The sequence below is a fragment of the Amblyomma americanum genome, chromosome 8 (genome assembly GCF_052857255.1).
Source record: "Amblyomma americanum isolate KBUSLIRL-KWMA chromosome 8, ASM5285725v1, whole genome shotgun sequence".
Classification (NCBI taxonomy): domain Eukaryota; kingdom Metazoa; phylum Arthropoda; class Arachnida; order Ixodida; family Ixodidae; genus Amblyomma; species Amblyomma americanum.
This window is the reverse complement of record NC_135504.1, coordinates 138,602,219-138,627,545: the sequence shown is the minus strand read 5'-3', so window position 1 is coordinate 138,627,545 and position 25,327 is coordinate 138,602,219. Positions and strand designations below refer to the sequence as shown.

Below are 25,327 nucleotides of genomic sequence, written 5' to 3'. Positions count from 1 at the left end.
CGGTGCGTCTAAGGAGCCAGTAAGGTGTTTTCTCTGCGGCAAGGTGGGACACCTTGCAGCTGACTGTCGGACTAGTAGCGCTGCCCAGAAAACACAGGTTGTGTGTCAAGGTTGTAAGAGGAGGGGTCATACTCTGGATGAGTGCCGATACAGAACGCAGGACCGAGCTGCATGCGTTGTCGACTCAAGGGTAGAACTTGTCACGCCACCCGAAGTTCCAGAGCTGAAAGCAGAGCAAACGCCGCTGGAAAATGAGGCAGTGAGTGGAACACCCAAGTCGAAAGCAGCAATGCCAGTGGTGGTTGGGCAAATAGGGGACCGTCCTATATTGGTGCTTAGAGACAGCGGAGCTAACACAGTCTTGGTTCGTAGAAGCCTGGTGAAGGACGAGGATCTTACAGGGGAAGCGTCGGCCGTCACTCTGGTAGACAGCACAATAAGGTACCTTCCTGAAGCCAGGATTTTAGTGTCCACGCCATATTATACTGGGCAGGTAGTGGCAAAATGCGTAGACCAACCCATCTACGATCTCATCTTGGGGAACATTACGGGTGCAAGAGGTGTCGAAGACACCGATCCCGAGTGGAGGATGCTCGACGTTGAAGAACATCCAAAGGAGGAAAGGCCTGCGACAGCTCAGACGGGTGCAGTCAGTTTCTCGTCGGCAGTGGAGACAAGAGCTCAAGCGACAGCCGGAGCAACGCAGCGTCCGCTCTCTACTCCAAGTGCGATGTGCCTGAGCGTAACACCGGGCGAAATTGCAATTAGGCAAAAGGAAGACCCGAGCTTGAAGGCTTGCTTCGAAACAGTCGGGGAAAGAATGAAAAGAAAGAAGAGTCAGACGTCATTCGAATATCAATTGGTAAATGGTCTTCTGCACAGGGAATGCATATTTAGTTCAGGAAGGCGTGTCCAACAGCCGGTGTTACCGAGAGATGTGCGAGAGACCGTGCTACGCTTAGGACATGACGCCATTATGGCCGGACACCAGGGTGTTCAAAAAACGGTGTCTAGGATTACCGAGGAGTTCTTTTGGCCGGGTGTTCAGAGTGCCGTTAAGCGCTTTGTTCGCTCATGTGATGTGTGCCAGCGCACAGTTCCGAAGGGAAGATTTGATCGCGTACCTCTGGGTAAGATGCCAGCCATCGACCTACCGCTTCAAAGAGTGGCTATTGACACTGTGGGGGTGGGATGAGGTACTAATAAACCGAAATTTCAATGAAGACACAAGATAACGTTGGAGCGGACTACATGAGTAGAGCCAACTGAAGAGCTCTAGGTATCTCTGGAATGCAACTTTTTGGTGTTGTAGTTGATTTGTTGTTGTTGTTGCTGTGTTAATATATCTCTGGGATTTATCTTGTTGTTTTTGTTGTTGGTGTTATGTGATTATACAAGGGAGTGTGTTGTGGACGCGAACATGTTTATTAAGGACTCTGTGCGGACAGCGGCAGTGGTGTGTTAGTGTTCTGGAAACGCAATTTGGTGTGCTGTCTTAGTGGTGTGCGTTTGGTGCGTGCTGCACCTCTGCGGTGTGGTGTGTGCGGGGTTCAGAATCGCTCAGAAAATAGCCGGCTGGCTGGATGGCTTGAAGATGAGGATGACGTGAGCAATTTTTCATGGAAAAACTCTTGAGAGAGGGGGCCCTTGTCACATATATTAAGGAGCCTAAATTAAACTGTAAAGGAAAAAGGTGTGAATAAGACCACGCGAATTAACCGAACAATAAAGAAGAGGAAGAAGAAGCATTCGTTGAGGTGGAGAGAGATGATTGGTGGAGAAGCATACGGTGACGTGGAGAACGATGATTGGTGAAGAAGAAAAGAAGACGACGACAAGGCTTACGTGGACTAACACCGAGGCTATAAAAGGGCTAGCGAGAGCGAGGCACAGGGGGAAAACAGCAGAGAAGCGGAGGCTCTGGCAGGTCAGGGACACATCGGCTGGAAGAGAGCGACGCCGGCTACTGCTCCGGTGAGCTCGTGTTCTACGACTCCGCATCGTGGACTTCCTGCCATCCCTGAGGCCGTTCCGGGGGAGTCAACAGAGGACTCTACCACCTGCTACGGCCAGGGGTGTCTCCAGCGCTGTTGCCACCCATCCGGGTGGTGCCCCCACGCCAACGACACCGGCTTCACCTTTACGGGCACTTGGACCTGGAGCATGTACGACGCAGCCAGCGACGCCAGCCCAAGCGCGTCGAACGCCGCCAGCGATGCCAGCCCAAGCATGGCGAACGCCGCCTCGACGCCGCCTACTGGATCCATACAACACCACAGCCACATCGAACACGACCGCTAATAGTAGAACACTAGTAGTAGACGCTAGTAGCAGTGTGCCCGGGTCGTGTGTATTTATAGTCTTTGTGTTTTGTGTTAGTTTTGTTAGTTTTGTGTACTAATGTGTGTGCCACGTAGGGTGTATTAAATGTGCGTTTGTACGGGTACACCCGTCGCCTAGTCCATTCTTTCAGTCCGAGTGTTCTCCAGAGAGCTCCGTGACAGAGACGGAATGCGGGCTTCAAGGTACAGCACATTGATAGCCACAAATTTTAGAAGGCCGAAGCACATGCGAAGTGCTTCCCTCTCTAAAAGGACGAGAGGGCGAAGTTTATATGTAGCCGAGCGTGAAAACAACACTGATGCAAATTCTAAAATTGGCCTGACATACACAGTGTAGATCATTAATAGCGCATCTCCGCGCATGCCGTACCGGTGATGGCATAATCTCCATACCATGCCCACGGCACGAGCCCCTTTCGCTGCGACATGGTCAATGTGAGGTCGCCAGGTGAGTTTGTTGTCATAAATGACCCCTAGGTATTTTAGGGATTGAACCTGTGGTATTATTTTTAACTGGCAAGTGAGAGAGACCACTACAGTAGTGAATAGAGGGAAAACAAGAGTGGCGCACTTGCCAACATTTAACTTCAGGTGTAATGCGCTCAACCAGTGCTCAAGTGCATTCAAATATGACTGCAACAGAGCATACAGAGAATGTATATCCGGCGCAGCAGCAAAAAACGCAATGTCGTCCGCATAGACGTAAGTGCGTACATGGCGGTGGAGAGGAATTAAGTTCAACAGAATATTAAAGAGCACAGGAGAAAGAACAGCCCCTTGTGGTACTCCTCGCGTTTGTCTGTACCTCTCTGAATGAACACCATTATGGACGCAAAAGAATTCCCTGTTATAAAGAAATGCAGATATCCATGCAACTATATAATCTGGAAGTTGCAGAGACTATAGCCTATGTATCAGGATGGAGTGTTCTACACTGTCGTAAGCTTTGGCGACGTCTAACGTAACCAAAGGCGCGACCAGGCGTTGACGACGAGCAAGGAGAATTCTGCTGTCAAGATCAGCATGTACATTCCATATCGAACACCGTGTCCGGAAACCGAGTTGGCACGGGCTGAGTATAGTTTTGCGGTCCACAATGGCTGACACCCGAATTAGTAACACCCTTTCTATCAACTTTACCACGTTTGATGTTAACGAAATTGGCCTAATATTATCCAATTCATAGCCTCCACCCTGAGTTTTAAGTAAAGGGATCACCTTGGACAGTTTCCACTCAGAAGGTATCCAAGCGTGTTTGAGAGAGTAGTTTATTAGGTGCAATAAGGAGTTGGGAGACTCTTAAATAGAATCTTGAGCATCTTTGTAGTAACACCATCAGGACCAGGAGCAGCAGCTGGCAATCTCTGGACAACTTGTGAAAGCTCTGATAGATTTACTTGTGAGGAATTATCATTTGGCACGACTGGTGCAAACAACAATGGGCGCAAATGTAGTAAAGACGAAAACCGCTTTTATAGGCCTGTGGCAATTAATTCAACCGCCTGGATAGCTTCTACAGGTGACATAACTAATGACTGAAAATTATGAGAGGACATGAGCTGTTTCCTAGACCGTAGAAAACCGAATAGTGCACGTCGGTTGCCCGCCTTTGATAGACAATCGAAGTGTTCTGAGTTAAATTTTTCCTTTGCGCGAGAAACTGTGTGTTTAAAGGTGGCTGCAATAAATTTATAATCACTCCAGTTATTCGGGCATTGGTTATGAAGAAGCTTTTTCCATGCTGCCTTCCTCCGCCTGTAATCTCTTGTACAGTCCGCATTCCACCAGTTAGAATTCCCTTTTGTTGGCCTCACCAGGAACTCCGACTTTTTACGGCTTTCCTCTATAGCCAGACATATGTTTGCTGACTGGTGGACTTCGGCGATGTTAGACACTGAAGCAAGGGCAGAGCGCAACGCCGTCTGAAATCTGTCATAATTTACATGTGACCGCAACTGAGAAGACGCCGGAGTAACACGACATTATGATATCAAAATGAATAGGTATATGGTCTCTTGAGGTGCCGCTATCAACAGTCGACCGATTCGTTACGCCAATTCCATGGCTAATGAACGTGAGATCTAAAACAGATTGAGTGTGTGAGCGAAGATAAGTGGCCGATCCTGTATTTAAGACATCAAGTTGTGATCAGAAACCCAGTCCCAAAGGCGCTTGCCGCATGTATTAGTCCTAAAACCCCACGACACATGGTGAGAATTGAAGTCCCCAGCCACGAAAACTGGGGTTTTACAGTTAGCGAGTAACAAGTCCAGAGGTCTAACATCCTGGACTCCATTGGGGAAATAACAATTTGCTATTGAAAATGGAGAGCACCCAGGAAGTACAAAGTCTAGTGCCAAAATCTCACAGTCAGGAGACATTTGTTGAAAAGATACCATATCCCTGTTGCAAAATTTTGAAGAGACTAAAGTTAGTAAACCTCCGCCTCTTGACTGGCGGTCTAGGCGAAATGAACGGTAATTTTTGATATGAAAATGTTTGTCGGTTGAAAGCCACGTTTCTTGCAGAATTATGACATCCGGATTAAGCTGGGTAGAAATGCAGTGTAAATCTGTGAAAGCGGAAAGAATAGAGCGACAGCTCCACTGCAGAACTCGCAACGACGCTATGGTTGCGCAAGTCTAGCAGCAGCAACTGCCTGCTCCAAAATGGTATCCTTGGGTTTAGTGCCAAGCTGCTTCGTCTTGATCTTGATGCTGATCTTGAGAGTCGAATTCTCCATTCTCGTCGTCAACGCCTGTACGCTTCTTCGGTTACGCTAGACGTTTTCAAAGCTTACGACAGTGTAAACACTCAATCCTAATAGATAGGCTGCAGTATATTCAGTTTCCAGAGTATTTAGTTGCTTGCATATCTGCATTTCTCTAAACTGATCCTCGCAACTAAGGGCTGCCCCTTTGTTGTGAAACAGCTCATGCGCTGTGCTTTTCGCTGATGATGATGATCACCTCAAGCTAAATGGAACATACCCACGCCGGGGGATTGGCCAGCGTGCATTGCTGATACAAAGGCACACAGGGGCAAGGAAGTAACTGAATAATTTTGAGTCGTAGGTTCGAATTGGGTTACAAAATAAAGAAATAAACGGCAATGAAAAAGCAGTGAATTCTCATTCTAGCAGAAGAACCTGCCTGATGGAATTATATATTCGCTAATGTAATCGCACACTGGTTTCAAGTCATATCCCTCGGCGCTTAGACCGAAGGAGAGTAGAATTGGAATAGATTGAGGAAGCCCTAGTCGAGCCAGGGGGATCTCCTAGTAAATTCTATGGAGATTAGCGAATGACCGGCAAAAGAGTAAAAAGTGATCAGTGGAGTCAATTTTGCCGCAAGATTCACAGAGATTGGTCAGAGATAACCCCGATCGACATAAATAGAGATTTAGTCGCGGTATTCAGCAGCGCAGGGGGGTCATGCACATCTCACATTGTTTTGAAGTGCACATCCGCACACTCAAAGGAAATGCCAGGTGGTGAAAATCCGCTGCTGCAAGGAGAGGCGCTTGCCTCATGTAGCGGCGAAACTGAAATCCTTCAAAGCGTGCTATGTCAAGTACACAGTATTTGGGACGAACACGACAATAGGACCTCGAAGAGTGACTTTGCTAAAATTCAGCCTTCACATTCGAAGCAATGCCACTGTGCCCAGTGCGCCTGATTTGCGCTGCGCTTTGGACGTCATTGTCTTTGTCAACTTCCATCCGTGCTCACTTGACCCAAAACACACCACGATCGCTTTGACTACTTGTCACAATGTCGCATTGTATTGAAGCCTCTAACAAGGATCTGCATCATGACTGTGCTTCTTTCTTGTACCTCACTTGATTGTACAAAATTTTCTTGTACCCACGCCCCTCTAGAACGTACTCTAGACCCTGACTGCTGTAATAAGTAAATAGATATATGAGTATGTAAAGAAGTAAATAAAAATGTAATAACTAACGAAACATTATCTAGTGCAATGACCATTTCTTATTTGCCATTTTTTTACTGTGCAAGAGTTTTTTTTTTTTTTTTGGGGGGGGGGGCATATGCTGAATGTATTTTCTTTCTCCTCTAATGTCTGTTGTCAAAGCCGCACTCCCTCCGACAGGTACGGACATAGTCGGGTCTTCCCGCTATCATGGGCTACAGAAGATGAAGATTGCTTTGTGCTGCACTCTGTGCTCTGTGACAGGGACAGACCAGCTTGCCACAGGAACGAGTGTTCACGTAAGTGTCATTGTTACAACCGCGTGACGGCAGCTTGTTTTACATTAACGGTTAAGAGGGAGACTTTTTCCGTGATCATTGGACTCCCCGCGAGTGCCTCTGAAAACTCGCGAGTTTCCTGCCAGTGCCCAAGAGAACATCAGTCAAACAGATGAACCTGGCCACAGGACAAATTAGGCCGCTTCCATGATTGCGCCGTCTGTAATCCAGTGGTATGAAAGTGTGTGCATAGCGGGATGCAAGTGCCTTGTCGTTGAGTATCCGCCTCACATTCGGGAGAAGCTTGGTTCAATACCTAGTGCCGCCAGATAACCATCCGTTTTAAAGTGGCTGCAAGATTTCTCGCAGCTTGGCGCTCAGTTTTTCTGGGAGTGAAATAACTGGAGAACGGAAGGGCCTTTGACCACCTCACCCTTTTTTTGACGGAAAATCTATACACAAGGGGCCGAATCTGCCATGTGGTCTAAATGATGTTGTGGTGATTTTTTTTTATCTACGCAAAGTGGGGTCAACAACCGATATTTCAAGAATTTCACCCAACATATGCCTAGCATCAGGCCACGGGAAAGTTTGTACACAGTCGATCACCTGTGGGTACCCGGAAGCAATGAGCATCGAAACCCGCACCTGGTCGCTGTTTTCTCCGCCGCGTTTTTTGCGTTCAGATTTAATAATTTAATTCATTGCTCGTCGCTTGCGATTGTAAAGGTTGATGTTTGCGCAGTTTCTATGCAATGCATGGAAACGTATATGTCCTTTCTGGACATTGTGAAAATTATGGCTGGTCACCAGCCTCCTGGGGAACTAAAAAGAGCTAAATTTTGTACAGAGAATGCGACATAGGCTGAGAAATTCCAGTCTAAGTCTAACCGCACTTACCGTTAACCCCACCGTCCCCCGCACCACTAGACAGAGAAATGTACAAGCGTACGTTTAGCGAGGAGCTTGTTTTTCTCAGAATGGCACCTAACTATTCCTGAATATTCCTGTTATTGTGCATCCTTGCTGTGCGTACACGCACATGCTTTGTTTTGAAGCACACGGACCAACTCTCCAACATATCGGAAGCTTTCTGCATCAGGGTATCCGTCACTGAAACCGTCATTTAGCACACCTACGTTCAAGTCTATTATTGTTCTTTGCTTTGCTGCTACACTCGTGCCATTCGGATGTTTTCTTACTTATGTTTGCTTGCCATGTTTCCGTGTTTGCCTTAATCGCGCTTTGTTTCCACGTTCGGTGAGCACATTATCCTGTATGGTAGTGAATTATTTTGCGTCGCGTACGTTTCCTTTTGTTTCCTTTGGTTATTAATGCACTGTATTATATCTTTTTTCCGCCCCCCTTACACAATGCCCAATGGGCCTGTAAGGAATTTCAAAAAAATAAATAAATAAATAATGTTTCGTGTCGAATCGATATTTGAGCTAGTTGGTATGGCACCATGGAAAAATTTAACCGCACTCTGGACAACGCACAAAGCAGACTAAACAACATAGGCGCTGACTCACACCTGGGCGTTTATTCAAAAAATGCGCTTTTTGAATAAACGCCCCGTTGCGAGTAAGCGCCTGTGTTATTTCGTCTGCCGTGTCCGTTGGCCTCACTGCGCTTTAACTTGAATGCTAATAGTTGGTCTATGCCTCGAAGCATTTTTTGCTTTCAGTTAAGAGGGTTCTCTGGCGCTTTCTGTCTGTATTCATGTTTGTCAGGCAGCAAGGAATACACTGCAGGATTTAAAAGTAGACCCTGTTTATCCTGTCGATGAATTTAAAGACCAAATAGAGTGCGTGCTCACCACTTGAAAGGGAAAGGCACTGAAGACTAACCCCAGGGATGCGCGCATACAGAACTTTGCACTTTGCTTATATCTACGGCCGATCACGGCTGCGTGTGTATTTCATTCTTCTGCCTTTGCAAAACTATAATGCTCAGACTTCAGCTGGAGCAGCTTCTTTGTTATCCGAGCGCAGCAATGAAAACCAACTCCAATTTACCTTCCGTGGCCCATTAAAGACACAAAACTGGAAACACGAAGCGCTGAAGCAAACGGCACATAGACGAGAGAAAAAACGATGGTACGTGCGCTTCTCTTTGCCTGAGTGTTATTTGTCTCCTCAAAGCTGTGCACAAGATTGGCCTACAGCGTGTTTTACAAAAAAAAGTCTGCCTTTTTCAATATCATTTTTCCCCAAGACCTTGCTTACGCTTCAGGTTGTAGACCTGGGTTTTTGGGCTAGCGTCTTTATTTTCCATTTTCTTGAGCTGCATATACTGCGCATTTTGATAATACATTCTATTACACAAAGGTGTTTCGTTCGACTGACTTTCTTGGGCTGTCGTGGGCTGAAGAACATTATATGAACTCGTACAGGAAAAGAGAGTTTTACTTTTATGCCTGTTACTTTTATTCATCTTTCATTGCTCTGAAGGTTTCTTATCAACCGCGCTACAGCAAGCCTAGCAGGGGCGCTGCGAGCGCGCGACGTGAGCAGACGTGTGCCTCTTCGGCTCCGCCGATTTTCGGCTGGGGCCACGTCTTAAATCATTCTACCCCGGCAAAACTGGCGTCAAACGAGCCGGAAAACGAAGCGGAACAGCTGGACTCTGAATTCGTCCAGGTAGGCCGACTTTCTCTAAATTTACGGCCGTTTTTCGACCGACCACGTCGGCGCCGTCGTTAAGCCTAACGGCGTCGCCAACGTCTGGCCTGGTGGAATTGGCCCTCCGAGGACAAGATGGCGACTTCCGCGCAAGAAGTGCGCGGCTACGACCCTGAGGCGATGTTGTGGACCTCGGTGACCACCACCGCAGATTCAAATTCGACGGTTACTCCCAAAATTCGGAGTCAGGCTTTGCTTCAAGCGGCTGCACGCCGCTCCCAAGACAAAGCCCAGATGGCGGCGTTCGGCGCCGCCCCGGCCGCCGGTTCGTCGGTCGGAAACGTGAACGCACCCGCGACGCGCGCCACGGGAAGCAAGGACAAGGCGTTCTCGAAGTGGAAGCCGCGTCCAATGCCCAAACCGACACCTGAAGACTACGTCATAGTTATAAAGCCCAGAAAAAGCGTTTCTCTTCACGAGGCGTTCACAGAAACGGGCTACGGCACTGCCATTTCAGCGTACCTCGGGTTGAAACGGGCCCGCGCCATCTCCGTTCTACCCTCACGAGAGCAAAACCTCATCATTGTGCATACCCCGGACATCGAGGCGGCCGACCAGCTTATCGGGGACTTCGCAGTAAATTCCGACAATGGGTCGATCCCGCTTCGGCGTTACCTAACACAAGACGGCGGCAACATGTGCCACGGCATGATCGTGGTCCGTAACTCGGACACCACGGAAACTCTTAAAGACCGAGTGTGCTGGCGCGCCGGCACCATCCTGGAAATCCGGAAGTTCGGGACATCCAACAAAGCACGCATCACTTTCGCGGGTAAGGAGAAGCCCCCTTACGTACATTATGACAACATGGTCGTCTCTGTGAGAAACTACTACAAAACTATCCCGGCGTGCGGCCAGCGTGGGGTCGTCGGGCATCGCGCTGATGCGTGTCCAAACCTGCGATCGAACACCTGTGGACTCTGCGGATTCCAAGCTCCGCTAGTGGAGGGGGTGCGGGCTCCTCACAACTGTGTTCCCCGGTGTTCTCTGTGCGGTGGCTCCCATGCCACCAACTCTCGTGACTGTGCAGCAAAATTCCGCACACCCAAGACGAAAAAGAAAAAAACGGCGTCAAAGAAGAAAAGCCGCTATCTTGGGCCTCCCGGCGATCAGCATGGCCAGGAAATCTCCAACACCGAGAACCCACCTACCGGAGGTGCTGCAAAACAACCATCCAAGGTGTCGCCACCACACGGCGGACTGGCGAAACAGTCGACAGAAACGTGCGGTGATACCAGGGCCTGGGTCAACGCAGTCAAAAATGGCCACCAGGTGAGCGGTTCGGGTGGGGCTGCTTCTCTCTCCCCCTTTCCACTCCCTTTCCATGGGCGCATAGCGCCGAGCAAGATCAAATAGCAGCACCCGGGGCCCAAAATGAGATGCTGCTAAAGAAAATTAACGAATTGGAATCTAAAATCAACCAGTCTTCTTCTCCCCCCTCGCCTCCCGCGGCTGAGGTAATGGAGAGTGAGCTCGTGGTACCGAAGGCGGTAACAAGTTTGGAGGCCGCATTCGAGGCCCGCCTCGGGGCCACAGAGGCCCGATTCGCCGCTATAGAAAATCAAATTTCAATGATTTTAAACGCCATCTCCAAATTGCAAGAGACAATCCCCGCGATGATTGCCCAACAAATTGCGAATACCTTGCGCTCCTCGCGCAGGCCCGGCGATTCCTTACCCAGCCGCCCTCACAAAACTTCTAGACGCACCCCCGAGGCAGCCGACGACGACAACTGCTCACTCTCTGGTATGGAGGATACCCCCCTTCCTGCGAGTGTTGGCTCCGGAGCAGTGTCAGTACAACCCCTCCTCAATCTAAATGACCATGGCGAGCAGCCCTATGATCAGGCGCTCCCCAAAAACCAATTCGGCCACCCCCGTCCAAATTGTCCAGTGGAACTGTCGGGGATTCCGTTCTCGCGCAAAGAGGGCCGATCTCCGACTTTACCTTTCAACTTTCGATTCTCTTCCCGCGGTGGTTGCCCTCCAGGAGCCAGGGAGTGGCGTCACCCTCACAAATTACATCCCCTTTCAGCAGGACCCCTCTTCCTGCGTCTGCGTGCATAAAAATTATACGGCTAATCTAGTTGACTTGGAACTTTACACAGAATATTCCTATGCGATGGTGACACTTCTTCCGCTCAAGAAACAAGATGCACCACTCCACGTACTCAACATATACTGTTCCCCCAAACTCAAAAATGTAACGTTCGCAGCACTCTTTAGCCGCGCTGTAAAGGCTGCGGGCAGGGACCCCCTGGTGATTGTGGGCGATTTCAACGCCAACAGTACACTATGGGGATACGTGCGTGAAGAGAAGCGGGGACGCAAGCTAGCGGAACTCGCGTCCACGCTGGGCCTGACTCTTCACACTGACCCTGCATATCCAACGCGGCTGGGTAATTCCGTGACCCGGGATACATGTCCGGATCTCACCTTTACCAAAAACATTGTACACGCAGAATGGATCAACACCGAGGAAACCCTCGGTAGTGACCACTGCCTTTTCAATACCACCGTAAGGACTAAACCATTGGCGAGACCCCACGCATACGCTCGGCTTCCAGACTGGAATAAGTTCCGGCAAAACTACGTCAATTCGGCGTCTATCCACGAACAAGGCTACCACGCGTGGGTACAAGGATTGGTTACACACCTTCGTTCGGTGGAAACACAAATTCAGCTCTCGGAGGCCACTCCGGAGGTGGACAACCACCTTCCTCACCTCTGGGAGGCGCGGCAAAGCCTCGTCCGCAGATGGCGCCGCCAAAAACGTAACAGAAAGCTCAAAATTCGTATCGCCGAACTCACCCAGCGAGCGGCAGAGTACGCTGCTCAACTCGCCGACTCGAACTGGGTAGACTGCTGCAACACGGCGGCCAGACAAATGTCGAGCCGGAGCACGTGGCGCCTTTTCCGCGCCCTAATTGACCCGACTCAAACCCGCGCCGAGACACAAAAACATCTCCAACGAGCTATTCATAGCTTCGATGGAAATACGTCAAAATTAGCATGCAAACTGCGCGACCAGTATCTTTGCACTAAGCAGGACCCCGGAGGACCCGCGTTCTCGTATGCAGGTTCAGAGAACGCGAATCTGGATCAACCGTTCCAGTTGCATGATCTCAAGGCGGCCCTAGCTAAAATGAAACGAGGAACGGCACCGGGCAGAGACAAGATAACTGTGAAAATGCTTGCTAATCTTCCCGATCCCGCCTACGAAACCCTCCTCCCTTTCATCAACTCGATCTGGCTTGGTGAGGCACCTCTACCAATTGAATGGAAGACCGCCCTGGTAACCTTCATTCCGAATGCCGGCAAAGCCATAAACACAGACAACCTCCGCCCCATCTCCCTCACGTCTTGCGCGGGAAAGCTGATGAAGACCATGATGCGGGATAGGCTGTCTGGGTTTCTGGAAAATGAACATACATTCGCAGACACCATGTTCGGTTTCCGCCCGCAGAGGTCCGCTCAGGATGTTCTGCTTCAACTCGACCGAGAAATTCTCAACCCTGTCGAATATCCCTTCAACGATAAGGCAGTACTCGCCCTTGACTTGAAGGGGGCTTTCGACAATGTCACACACGAAATCATCCTGCAACATCTCTCCCAAACGAACTGTGGACATAACACGTTTCAGTACATCAAGCAATTTCTCTCGGATCGACGAAGTTTCATCCGAATACAAGACGAAGAACACGGCCCATATAAACTGGGAACGAGAGGAACCCCACAGGGTGCGGTCCTCTCGCCATTACTTTTCAATCTAGCCATGATGAAACTCCCGGCTCAGCTGGCGAAGGTCGAAGGCATCCAGCACGCGCTGTACGCCGACGACATAACCATCTGGGCCAAACACGGATCGGTTGGAGACATTGAGGCCAACCTGCAGCAAGGGGCGGAGATCGTGGACGCTTACGCCCGCCGCTGCGGCCTTCAGTGCTCACCGTCCAAATCCAAATTTCTGCACATTCGCCCGTCGCTTCAGTGCGCCACCAAAATGGAACTATCTCTGGCCAGCGGCCCGATACCCGAACACGACGAGATTAGAGTACTTGGTCTCCTTATCCACAAACATCGACGGGCTGATACCACACTAGCAAAACTGCGCAAGGTGGGGGACCAGGTGGGCCGGATGGTCCGCCGGGTTTCCAACAAACGCGGGGGGTTATGGTGCAGAGACGCTTTGCGGCTGGCGCATGCATTCGTGACCAGTAGAGTCCTCTACTCCACCTGCGCAAGTTTGATGAGAACGCCCTCGAAGTGATTCTCAGAAAGATGTACAAGCGTGCCCTTAATCTCCCGATCACCACATCCAACCAGCGCCTCATGGGCCTGGGGATGGTTAACACATTCGCGGAGCTCCGGGAGGCGCACTTGACAAATCAATATACAAGGCTTTCAAAAACGCCGTCGGGTCGCCGCCTATTAGCCCGACTACACATCCACCACCCAACACTTACGGAAGAGCGCGTACGCATTCCTGAAATCTGGAGATACACCCTGCACGTACGCCCTCTTCCGGCCAACATGACACGTGACGACCACAGTGGCAGGCGCCTTGCGCGGATGGAGGCACTGGCCCGTCACTATGGGAACAAACATGGCATCTTCTACGTGGACGCCTCAGGCCCTCACCATGGGGGGTGGTACACGGCCGCAGTCGTCCACCAAAAAATCGTGGTGAGTGGCCTAACGTTCCGAGCTCAAGACATAACACATGCGGAAGAAGTTGCCATCGCGTTAGCCACCGCAGACCAGGAGTCGCGAGTGATCGTCACCGACTCGAGAGGGGCCTGCAGAAATATTAAACAGGGGTACATTCCTCTCTTTGCGCATCGCATCCTTCAAAACAGTAACTACCTTGGGGCCCCTGCGTCTCGAACGATTGTATGGGGTCCAGCTCATATGGGCCTCGAAGGCAATGAAACGGCAGACGCCGCCGCCCGCGCGCTCACTCTCCGCGCAACGCCTTCAGACCCTTTGTATACGGATCCCGAACCTAATCCGGCCCTCACTTTTCGAGAAATTACTGAATTATTCCAATTCGGCCATGCAATTTATCACAAGCCTTGTAAGGGCCTCAGAAAGGTGGAGGAACGCACACTCCTCCGCCTTTACACCAAAACGCTGCTGTGCCCGGCAGTTTTAAAACACTTTGATCCTGCCTGTACAGGAGAATGCCCACACTGTGCGAAGTCTTCGGACATCTTTCACATGGTGTGGGCATGCCAGTCAACCCCGGACCTCGCTCCCAAACCCAACCCCACCCGGGAGGACTGGGAGGCAGCCCTGCTTGGCTGCTCGGACCTAGCAAGCCAGAAGGCCCTGGTCCACCGAGCCCGAGTCGCGGCGGTCGCCAATGGGCTCCTGTAATGAGGAGTCCACCTAGAGATTGCGAGAGGTTGCTCCGGCTACCTCAAGCTTCCTCCCTGAAATTAAGTTTTTCACACACACACGCAAGCCTAGCAAGCCAAGCTTATGCGCTTGACATCCTGAGTGCTTGAAGTGGATGTCCGATATTCAAGGAGCAGTTAACATTGAGTGCCCCGGTGGCGCTGACGTGGTTCCAACGCTTGCCTGAAAATTGCTGCTGTCAGCCGCTTCGTTCGCGACACGCGTGTGAATCCTGTCTGAGCTAATAAAAGCGCGCGTTTGGCTGATAACATTCCTTGCCCCAGAACCTTCGAGGTAGCCAAGTTAACTTATGTACGCCGCGCGTGGCTTCGAAAGAGCGCGAAAGCTGATGTCTATAAGCCCAAGGAGGTGGCGTGGAAAAACTGCACAGGTGCGCCTAAACCCTGTTTTGTCCTCTCGCTAAGCCGCGTGTTCAGCGCTGCCATCGATGTGGCAAAGTTCATCTCAAATTGCCTATAGGAAGGGCAGAGGTACGAAGACGCATAGTCCGCTCAGCTCTCAGAACGGAAACCGACGACTAGAGTTGGACGTAAATAAAAATGATGTATTTATTCTTCGAGGTCCATACAAGTTCCTTATTCACATGAACCCTGTAAATGTGGCCACCGGATGACAGAACGGCGCATATCATGAACAGCTGTAAATTACGGTTTTTATGCTTTGTGATAAGAGGAATTTAAATTACCATTGTTCCTGCGCTAATATAGATTCTTTCTTTAACCTCTGCGCATTTATTGTTGCGCTTGATGTTATCAGAAGCAAAGCCGGCAACTTTTCGTTGTCCAGCAGTAAGCATGGACGACCGGCTACCCACCAGGGCTGCGTCAGCTGCTGCGATGATGCTGGACGAATGGCCTGGCCATCGTCTGGCCAATGTAGACGGTGCCACGGCGCGATTCTCGGGCACAACCGTCCATTTCCGGTCGCCCTGCACCGCGGCCGAGGGCCGCACGTGCCAGATTGTCCGGTACCTGGCCGCTTGGAACGAATTCCTCAGCCAGGCCCACTTGGAGCTGAGCGAACTGCCCACTGTCCGCTGGGAGCTGCGTCTGGCGAGCTTCGACGGGCCGCACCCCGTGGACACCTGGCAAGACCAGCTGCACGAGACCGCAACGCTCGTGTACTGGCTGCTGAAGACGCACCGCTGTGTCACGGCTCTCGAAGTGGGACCGTACCGGCTGCGGGAGTATGAAGCGGTTCTCTGTCGCTGCCTTCAGGAGAGGTCTTCTGTGAAATATCTTAAGTTCCGATTTCCGCGGTTTCAGACGCACACGATGCTTTGTGAACTCGTTACTTCTATGGAGAGTCTGTCAGAATTTGAGTGCACGGCAGCCGAGGAATGTTCGGAGCCATTCCTGGATGTTTTAACGGCGCTTCTCTCGACTACGACATCACTGACTGTTCTCAGGATCCCAGAGTTACGCATGAAAGCCCAGGACGCTGAGAAATTCTTGACCGCACTCCAAGCGAACTCTACACTGAAAGAACTCTCACTCCACGATTCATTCACTAACGACGCCTGCAGGGTAGCTTTTGCAGAGTATTTGAAAAGCTGCCCTACATTAAAGACGCTGAATATCGTGGCATCTAGCGGACAAGCACATGAATCGCTGCTGTCGATTCTGGAGAGCTTGCTAACAAACAAGACACTCTGTGACTTACGCCTCACGGGCTTTGTTTTTGAAAAAAGGGCCATCCAGCTTTTGACAAAGATACTAACAGAAAACGATGTAATTCGGGGCCTCAGCGTTGTTTCAGCCTTGAGCGATGCAGAAACTGAAACCGAACGAGTTATGGCTGGCTTTCTTCTGGCGCTCGGTAAGAACGACACAATAAGAACGGTTAGATTTCCGTACCGCATGTTTAAACCGGAGCTATGGCGGCAATTTCTGACACTGCTGCCAACAAAAAGCAGTACACAAAAGGTGACTGTTGAGCTGGATACGACAGACAGTGACCGTTTGTGTGAAATTTATGAAACCCTGAAAGATATCATTCCAGGAGAGCGAGTGTTCACAGCAAACTGTCACGTTTGTTGCGTTTTCTACTTTTGCCAATGCTCTGGATACTCACAGTTCTCGGCATGTCTTCGCAGTGGAACAGAAGACAAGTTTTCACGAGCTCTCCAACGCTTGTCATCATTCTCTCATGTTACATCCGCTCACCTTGACATCTGGGCGGCGGTGTTAGAGGACAGACACTGCTCAGCTATCGCTCGTTACATTGAGACGACGACCACGCTGAGAGAGCTGCATTTAATATCATGGTGTCACAACTTCTTTTCGGACGCCCGTACCGAGCGCTGGCGAGACATTGTGCACTCGCTCTCCCGAAACGCGAGCCTGGAAGAACTGCGACTGAGGGCTGTGTGCATGCACCTGGAGGACGTAGAGCTTCTGGCGAATGTGATAAGGTCGAGCCAGCGCCTGCACACGGTACACTTCATACCCGAGAGAACCAGCTGCGCCGCCACGTTTCTTCGGGCGCTGTCAGCGGGGCTGGCGTACAACTACACGCTTATCAGCTTTACCCTTCACTGGGGTGTCAACAGCGACATGGCCAGGGACTGGCTGGCCGTCTCCAGTGCCGCTGCACGCAACTCGGGCCTCTTGACACGTGCGGCTCGATTCGTCGCCGGCGCTCGAAATGACAGGTAAGCTGGTTTCAGCCCGTATTCTGGCACGTAACGGGAGCTCTTGACGCGTCAGAAAAAGTAGGAAATTTCCGAGGGCGAAGGAAGTTCATCAAAGCGCATAAAGCATGGGAAGAATAGGGTTCTTAATTGTTTATAAATGGTGCACATGACGCATTGATGGACGATGCTCAGTAAAAACAAGCCTGCAGTACGACGCGCACCGAGCCGTGATTACTGGAGACGTCCAGACAACGAAAGCAGACTTTGGGTGCGAAGCGCAGACTAACGACTAGATTTATTAAGGAACACATGCCATACAAATACCGGACTGGTTTTGACTTCCAAAATGTCTTGATCGAAACACATCAATCAAACATGCAGTAACGCATTTCAGATACTCTGGTATCCAGGGCGCACAATACGTGCGGCAGCACGTCATAAAAAACTTAGCTTGCAATGCGCTAATCCAACCACTTATCGAATACAGCTCTATTTTTTTAAAAACCGTATCTCCAATTGTACTGCGAAATAACTGAATCTGTCTAGAAGAAGGCAATACGTTTGATCTACCGTCGCTACGACAGAGAAATTTTGCCCTCGTATAATCTCAGCGCTTTGTCTCTAAACCAACTTTCAATGGCGGTACTCCGAGTGCCTCAAGTATATCTACAGGCTCATAAATTCTCCGCAATACGTGGCAGTGAGCGCCCATGTTAATTTTTATACTCCATTATCAACTAGGTGTCGTCAAGGTTTATACTGTAATAGAGCAGCAAGTTGGGCTAGTTGGTACTGGCTCATGGCTGAATAAACCGTTACTCTGCACAACAAAGACGACTAAAAACGTAATTAACAGCACAAACGCAGACTTGCAAATCCTTCTATCGCAAAACACTGAGAATATACACAGAGAACCAAAGATCCACACAAAGGCACCTTCTCGAATAGCAAGTAAGTCAAATACCACTGGCATTAATAATTCCATGCGTTGACCAGGTATGCCGATTTATTTTCTGTAAGTGAAACAGAAGCCTGGTTGATGCACTTATCGCCTCTTGTTTTGATAAAAGAATCCTCCTTGATTTCCCGTGTTAAGCGAACCTGATGACGATAAAGTATGTCAGTACGCGAAAACAGCGGGTGACAGCACCGTTTTCCATCTTTCTTTTGAAGCGAAAGCTCCACTACGCTACCTCCTAACGATTTTTCCGTGCTCTCAGTTTTGACCTTCAAGTGACACAGAGGTAAAACCGCATGCGGCCCGGTCCGAGTGTCCACCGAATATGTGAGACAGTTACTACACCATTTCCTTTCCTCGAAACCTGTTCGGGTGTCCACCGATATATGTGAGACAGTTACAGCAATTTGCTTTCTTCAAAACCAATCTTAAAACCGATCTTCAATTTTCTTCGAAAGCAAAGGAAAGGCGCACAACTGTCCTCCTGATACGGTGGATGGTGGTGAAAAACATTTATAAGCAATTAAATTTTTACAGAAAGGTGATTGGGGTAGGACCCTATTGGCCCTTTCCCCTCACAGTACTAGGTGGACACCTCAGTCGCGATTTAAGCTACGTGGTGGTATAGTGACAGATGTGCGCTGCATGCATTGGCATTCACAACGTTGTAGCAGAAACGCGGCACTGAAGCCATAGACCATCGGCGCTCTTTGTGTTCATTGGCGTTAGTGTTGACAGCGCTCTAGACACCGATGATGTTGAGGAAATGAAGGCGCATAACTGGCTCCCTGGGTCAGTGGATGCCTCAATCGCGCTTTGAGCTACGTGGTGGCGGTGGTGAGAGAGAGATGTGGCTGCATGCATTAGCGCTGACAACGTTGTAGCAGGCACGGGCCACTGCAGCAATAAGGCGCAGCGTTCAAGGGGTGACCAACCTCTCGCGAACAACCGTTGATTTAACCGCCGCCTGGCTGAGTGGGCGCGTTGCCTGTTCAGTCTACGGAACGCACTCAACGTTAGAGGCCAAGCCACATCTACTTACCCGGTACACCGCAGCTTTCGCTCTCTAACCAGGTTCAGCAGCAGTTGAACCACACGTAATTTTTTTTCACTTTCTTTGCAATTCCTGCGATGTACAGCGACGTGCGAGTACGCGTAAGATGACAATGGCCCCAAATGTTCCTTCAGACGAATATTGATGCAAAGGCCCGCCTGGCCAACATATACCTTCCCACAGAATAAAGGCAACTCGTAAACAACCGCACACGCCCAGAGTACATGCTGTGATTTGTGATCAATGTTACACTAAAAAGGGCTCTTACTGGGTGATGTATCAATTTTTGTTGAACGCGGGGACACAATTTGGCCAGCTTCAAACGAGTAGAGAAAAAAGTTTATCCGACAGCGATGGGTGTAAGGTTATGAGACTGTTGGTTCTGAAATGGGATGATCGCGACCTTCTTCCTGCGGTCTTGTGCCTTTCCTGTGCCATTTCTTGTGCCCGATTCTCTGGCCTTTGAACACTTTCTGCACAGTAATAATCGACGTGGGTGCTCAGCTTTAGCGTAGATGTTGAATACCTATACTACGCTCTTCCTGAATCTCAGCTTATGTTGGCAGTTAAAGGTTGTACCTCGAAATTCGATGATGAACACAAATTTATGTCACAGTTAGGTGGAATGTGGGAGTTTCTCTTAAGCTGCTATAAACGTACCTCTCGTGTACACATACGTCGTGGAGTGGTGAAATTTCCATTCAAAAATGAGAAGTCTGCATTGGTTCTAAAGAGGAATCTGTACTGAGTAACATTTTTTTTTGTAAAGTAGATAGGCTTATTAACATGAAACTCTCTGGCTTGGTCACTAGCGTCTTTCGATGTGTTGACGATTATCTGGTATTTGTAAGAGCGGACAGTCCTGTTAATGATGCCAGTGAAGTTATCAGTGTTCTTAAGGAGCGCAGTTTTGGCCTCAACTTTACGCGTGAGCTGCCTAAAAATATTACACTGCAGTTCTTGAATAGCAAGATTCATTTTGGAAGTGTTCAAACTTCTTGGCCCCTCTCCAGACTAGGTCACAAAAAGCTCCGCTACTGTTTTCATCTAAGGGTCACTCAAACGTTGTAAAAAATTATAGTAAATGCGTGCCTTCGCGCGGTCTTCATTAAGTCTTGCATCTACATACTTGAACTTGGTGTCCCACAGCGGGTAGAGAAATTCGTTACAGCTGCGTATCTGTTGTCGGTAGTTGCTGCAGTGTCTTAGAAATTAATAAATCTGCGATATCTGACATTAAGGCTGCTCAGAGTGAAAAATTCGTGAAGTGAGAAGTAGGTTGCGGTCGTGCCATATCAGCACAAACTATCTCAACTTTAAAGACGTCTGCCATTGCGATGGCATAAAAATTGTGTTTTCTGGTCCTTTGAAACTGGTCAACTTCTGTCCCCGTGCTCAAAAATAGTCACCCAGTAATAGCCCTTTCAAGTGCGGCATTAATCACAAATCACGGTATGTACCCTGAGCGTGTGCGGTTGCTTACAAATTGCCTTTATTCCGGGGGAGGTTTGATGTTTTCCAGGCGGGCCGTTGTGTCCACATCCGTCTGAAGGAACATTGAGGGCCTTGTGAACCTACGCGCAGTCGCACGTAGCGGCACATTGCAGGAATTGCAAAGTGGGTTAAAAGGAAAATGAAAAACGGGGTCGCCACCCGCTGTTTTCCCGTACTAATATACGTTATGCTCATCAGGTTCGCTAAGCACGGGAAATCAGGTAGGCATATTTTATCAAAACAAAAGGGGATAAGTGCATCACCTAGGGTTCTGTTACACCTATATATCTGGGCAACGCATGAAATTATTAATGACAGTGTCATTTAACCTACTTGCTGTTTGCGCTGATGTCTTTGTGTGGTTCTTTGGTTCTGCGTGCATATATTCTCTAGGCACATTCTGCGTACATATACTGGCAACTACTTTTGTTGCACAAAAGTGCAACAAATGTAGTTTCCCAGCTTTCGCCGGTTGCAAGCCAGAGAACGGGTCGAAGCCAAAGGTACACAAAACAAAACAAAGTTTATACAGCAAGGAGACGATACAGACGATTTCACAATCACTCGTACGGGCAGATACGAAGTAATTTAAAGATACAATGCAACTCGTGCAAAATAACAATAGAGAGAGATTACATATTAAGAAAACCTTTGCACTTAAAGTGGACTAACACAGAGAGAGACAATCAAACAAAACACAATTTGTTCACCGGGCGCTGCGACAGTCCGAAGACCTGAGGAGCACGACAGAGTCTGTCCGCAGACTGGCACACGTTGCCTCGCTGGTCCATGGCTGGGCGAGTGGTGTCCTCCCGGGAGTCGAGCGCGCGCGCTTCTCGGAAGCCTAAACGGCGGCTCGGGCTAACAGACAGCGGTTCAAGCCTCTCATTTATAGGCCACATCTGTTCTTCGCGCCAAGGCAGGCGCGCACATACACGCAGCTTCAACTGCACAAACTCCTTCTCCTTCTCGCGCCAGGCGCGCGACCCCATTGGTCAAGCGCGGAGACAAGCTTCCAGAAATTTCTGGTTCCTTCTCGCATGCGAAGACGCCACCGCGAGAGTGAAGGGGAGAAGGTATCACTTTAGCGCGGTCAAGGTCATGCCCTCTCCGTCGACGATGAGTTGAAACTACTCAGACGTTCTGGAGAAATCGACGCCGCGCGTGGCTATATTTACTTTGGCGCCGCGCCGACGAGCTGAGAGAAAGGACAGCAACGTGTGCAAAGTTACACTCTCTCCGGGGCTCCTTCCCCCGCTGTTTTTTGTTTTATTTTACAGCTCGCGGGCGCGATGGCGAACGCGCTGCGCCCTTTCTTTTTATACGAAGCATACTAGCCGCACAACCGAGCTCTTCCTTGCTGCGCCGCGCGCGGCCGCGTAGCTACCACTTTACCTACACCGGCGCACCACGTGATATGTTTAATATGGGCCGAGTTTTGTGACATATATATATATATATATATATATATATATATATATATATATATATATATATATATATATATATATATATATATATTAGCAGACAAGTTAAGGGAAATGAGGGGCTCGTTTGAGAAATACATGAAGGATTCCAACAGTCACCGAAACCAAGGTGCATTGGGGAATGTCTTTTTTATTAAATTTATAGTGCGGATTAGGTGACTGTTGGGTTCCTCCATGTATGTATGTATATATATATATATATATATATATATATATATATATATATATATATATATATATATATATATATATATATATATATATATATATATATATATATATATATATATTTTAAGGGGAGCCTTCACGGAAGACGTTTATTCTCACCCGCTGGCAGAGACGTGCTCCCAGCGAACAGCGCCAAGCCATGACGATTGGAACTTACAGGTCAAGGAGAATGAAGTCGCAGCCAGAGAGGCGACGACGACGAAGGCACATAAGGTCCTCACACTAACTACCCGTTTTCTTTTCGCTTTTCCTTTTTCTGCTTTTTCCGTTCATGAGGAAGAATCCACTGGTGTTGCGTTCTCGCGCGTTTTTCTTTTTTCTATTAACTGCGTACAGGTGAATAGCCACCCTATTCTTGGCCGATCCCCAGTGTGGGTATGTGCCATGCTTTGATAGGACAACAACAACGACTACCCACGAGGTGAGAAGCGGAAAGTCTGGCCGTGATTAGTCTGATGCAGAGCGCCGAATGAAAGGCTTCAGGCGGGAAACGTGGACAATTTCAGTCCCGCGGTAACGGCGGTTCGGATGAGGATCAACAGGAGTGACGCGGTAGTTGACTGGCAAAATTTGGTTGAGCACCAAGTAGGAACCAATGAAATTAGTCTGAAACTTGTCACAAAGACCAGGCGTCCGCGGAGGGGTAGAAAGCAAGACCTCGTCTCCAGGGTTTAACGAGACAACGCGGTGCGTCGTGTCGTAGTTAGTCTTGCGATCTTCCTGGCAGGCTTCAGTGTTCAGGCCAGCAAGGTGACGGCATCGGGCCTCGCGGCAGAGGAATTGTTCGGGGAGAGACGGTGAGGAGCTCGCAGGCGCCGAGAAAAATTGGCTTCGAGAAGGGTATTGGGAGAACGGCCGTAAACAAGGCAAAACGGAGAGTAACCAGTGGTTCGTTGCAACGACGAATTGTAGGCAAAAGTGACGAAAGGAAGGACCGCGTCACAATTCCGGTGGTGAGGTTCCACGTGCATAGCAATCATATCTGACAAGGTGCGATGGAACCGCTCAGTCAGACCATCGGTCTGGGGATGGTAGCTGGACGTCCTTATGTGAAGTGTAGAAGAAGCTTGCAGAACTTCGGCAACAACGGTCGAAAGGAACGTCCGGCCGCGGTCACCGAGAAGCACCTGAGGGGCGCCATGGCGCAGCACGATGGATTATAGAAAGAAGGAGGCAACTTCGGGCGCCGAGCCACCAGGCAAGGCTGCGGTTTCGGCGCAGCGTGTCAGATGGTCGATGGCAGTGGCTATCCGATTACCTCGTCTAGAGAGAGGAAGCGGGCCATACAAGTCGATGCCGACGACGGCGAACGGCGTGGTGGGTCATGGTAGTGGCTGAAGATGTCCAGCGGGAGGTGAAGTCGGCCGTTTTCAGAGTTGGGCAAGATGCGACGTATTTAGCGACGCTGGAGGAAAGGCCAGGCCAGAAGAAACGGCTCTTAACGCGTTCATAGGTTTTGTGAAAACCTAAGTGACCGACCGTCGCGTCATCGTGGAGGGCCTCTAAAATACGGGATCGAACTGTACGTGGTACCACTGGAACACAGCGGGTGCCGTCAGGGCAGTAAGCGAGCGGCAGAACAAATCATTTTCGAGAACTGGTGAAGCTGCCGACGCAACCGAGCGGTAGGAGGGTAGGAACCTCCCGTGAGACGGTCGATTAGGGATCGGCGATACGCATCGTTGCGTTGATCCGGTGCAAGGTCGTTTCCGGCAATATATATATATATATATATATATATATATATATATATATATATATATATATATATATATATATATATATATATATATATATATATATATATATATATATATATAGATATATATATAGCTCCTTCCCACGTACCATCGAAAGCTCTAACTCCCTGCCCGGCGAAATTCGTTCCCTCGCACTTGCGCAAATTTGGCGGCTATTGAATGTAATTGCCACCCATGTTTTGTTCATTGTATGTTCTATCTTGTCTCTACTTATATGCATGTATCATGCATGCGTCAACATACATCCTTGAAGGTATTGGTGAGCGCTATCAAAATACGGAAAGGGACGAACACACAGGACAAAGCGCTTTCTAACAACTGTTTATTATCGGAAGAAACATGGCTATGTACACATATTAACTTCAAATCAGAAACAGAAGAGGGGAGAGCGCAGAGAATAAACAGTTGTTAGAAAGCGCTTTGCCTGCGTGTTCATCCCTTTCCCTATTTTGATAGCGCTCACCAATACCTTCATGGATGCATTTCCAACTAGCCCCAGTTGTAGCTCTTTTGTCAACATACATATTTGCACTGCTTGCCCCACATCCTACATCCCCACTCCTGCAATAATGCCTGTGGGGCTGCAGTCTGTGTAAATAAATTTGTAGTGGGTAAAAACGCCAAATGTGCCACGCACGCGTGTCCACTGGATATTTATGTATTATTAGGCGCTGAAGAAAAAGAGAAAAAAGTAGGCATAAACCTTTATTCCTAACAAACTATATAAAGAACTGGAAAACATTTAGAACCCGTTATGCGGTTGTCATTTTCTTTGGGCCAAATAGGTGTTGTGCGCACATAAAAAAAAGAGTATTCACCGCAGTTACACCGACTGCCATTTTGTTGTCTAGGAGCGCTGGGAAAGACCACCGGCGTGTCTAATAGGATTGTGTCCTCCTGCTCTGGCCTACACTGCTGTAAATAACGCTGGAGAAGACAATGGCGCCCGTGACATTTGAATATCCCATATGTAGAGACATATAAGTAGCTCGACACATTATCAATAGACGGGTTACCATAATTTCACACCGCGGTTACAAACATCTTTTGCT

At 49.1% G+C, this 25,327-nt stretch overlaps 2 protein-coding genes across 2 annotated transcripts in view; both read left to right on the top strand.

The window, feature by feature from the left end:
• The first annotated feature begins 6,452 nt into the window (after positions 1 to 6,452).
• Positions 6,453 to 25,327, top strand: part of LOC144102087 (uncharacterized) — a 129,137-nt gene continuing 110,262 nt past the window's right edge. The window contains exons 1-2 of the mRNA XM_077635369.1: positions 6,453 to 6,576; positions 15,446 to 17,312. Coding sequence (XP_077491495.1) covers positions 15,454 to 17,312 — 1,859 coding nt within the window. The 5' untranslated portion in view covers positions 6,453 to 6,576; positions 15,446 to 15,453. The remainder of the gene's footprint in view (positions 6,577 to 15,445; positions 17,313 to 25,327) is intronic.
• Positions 9,315 to 10,941, top strand: LOC144101590 (uncharacterized). Its single transcript, XM_077634736.1, has 2 exons — positions 9,315 to 10,511; positions 10,900 to 10,941. Exons 1-2 carry the CDS (start codon positions 9,315 to 9,317, stop codon positions 10,939 to 10,941), a joined length of 1,239 nt encoding a protein of 412 aa, XP_077490862.1.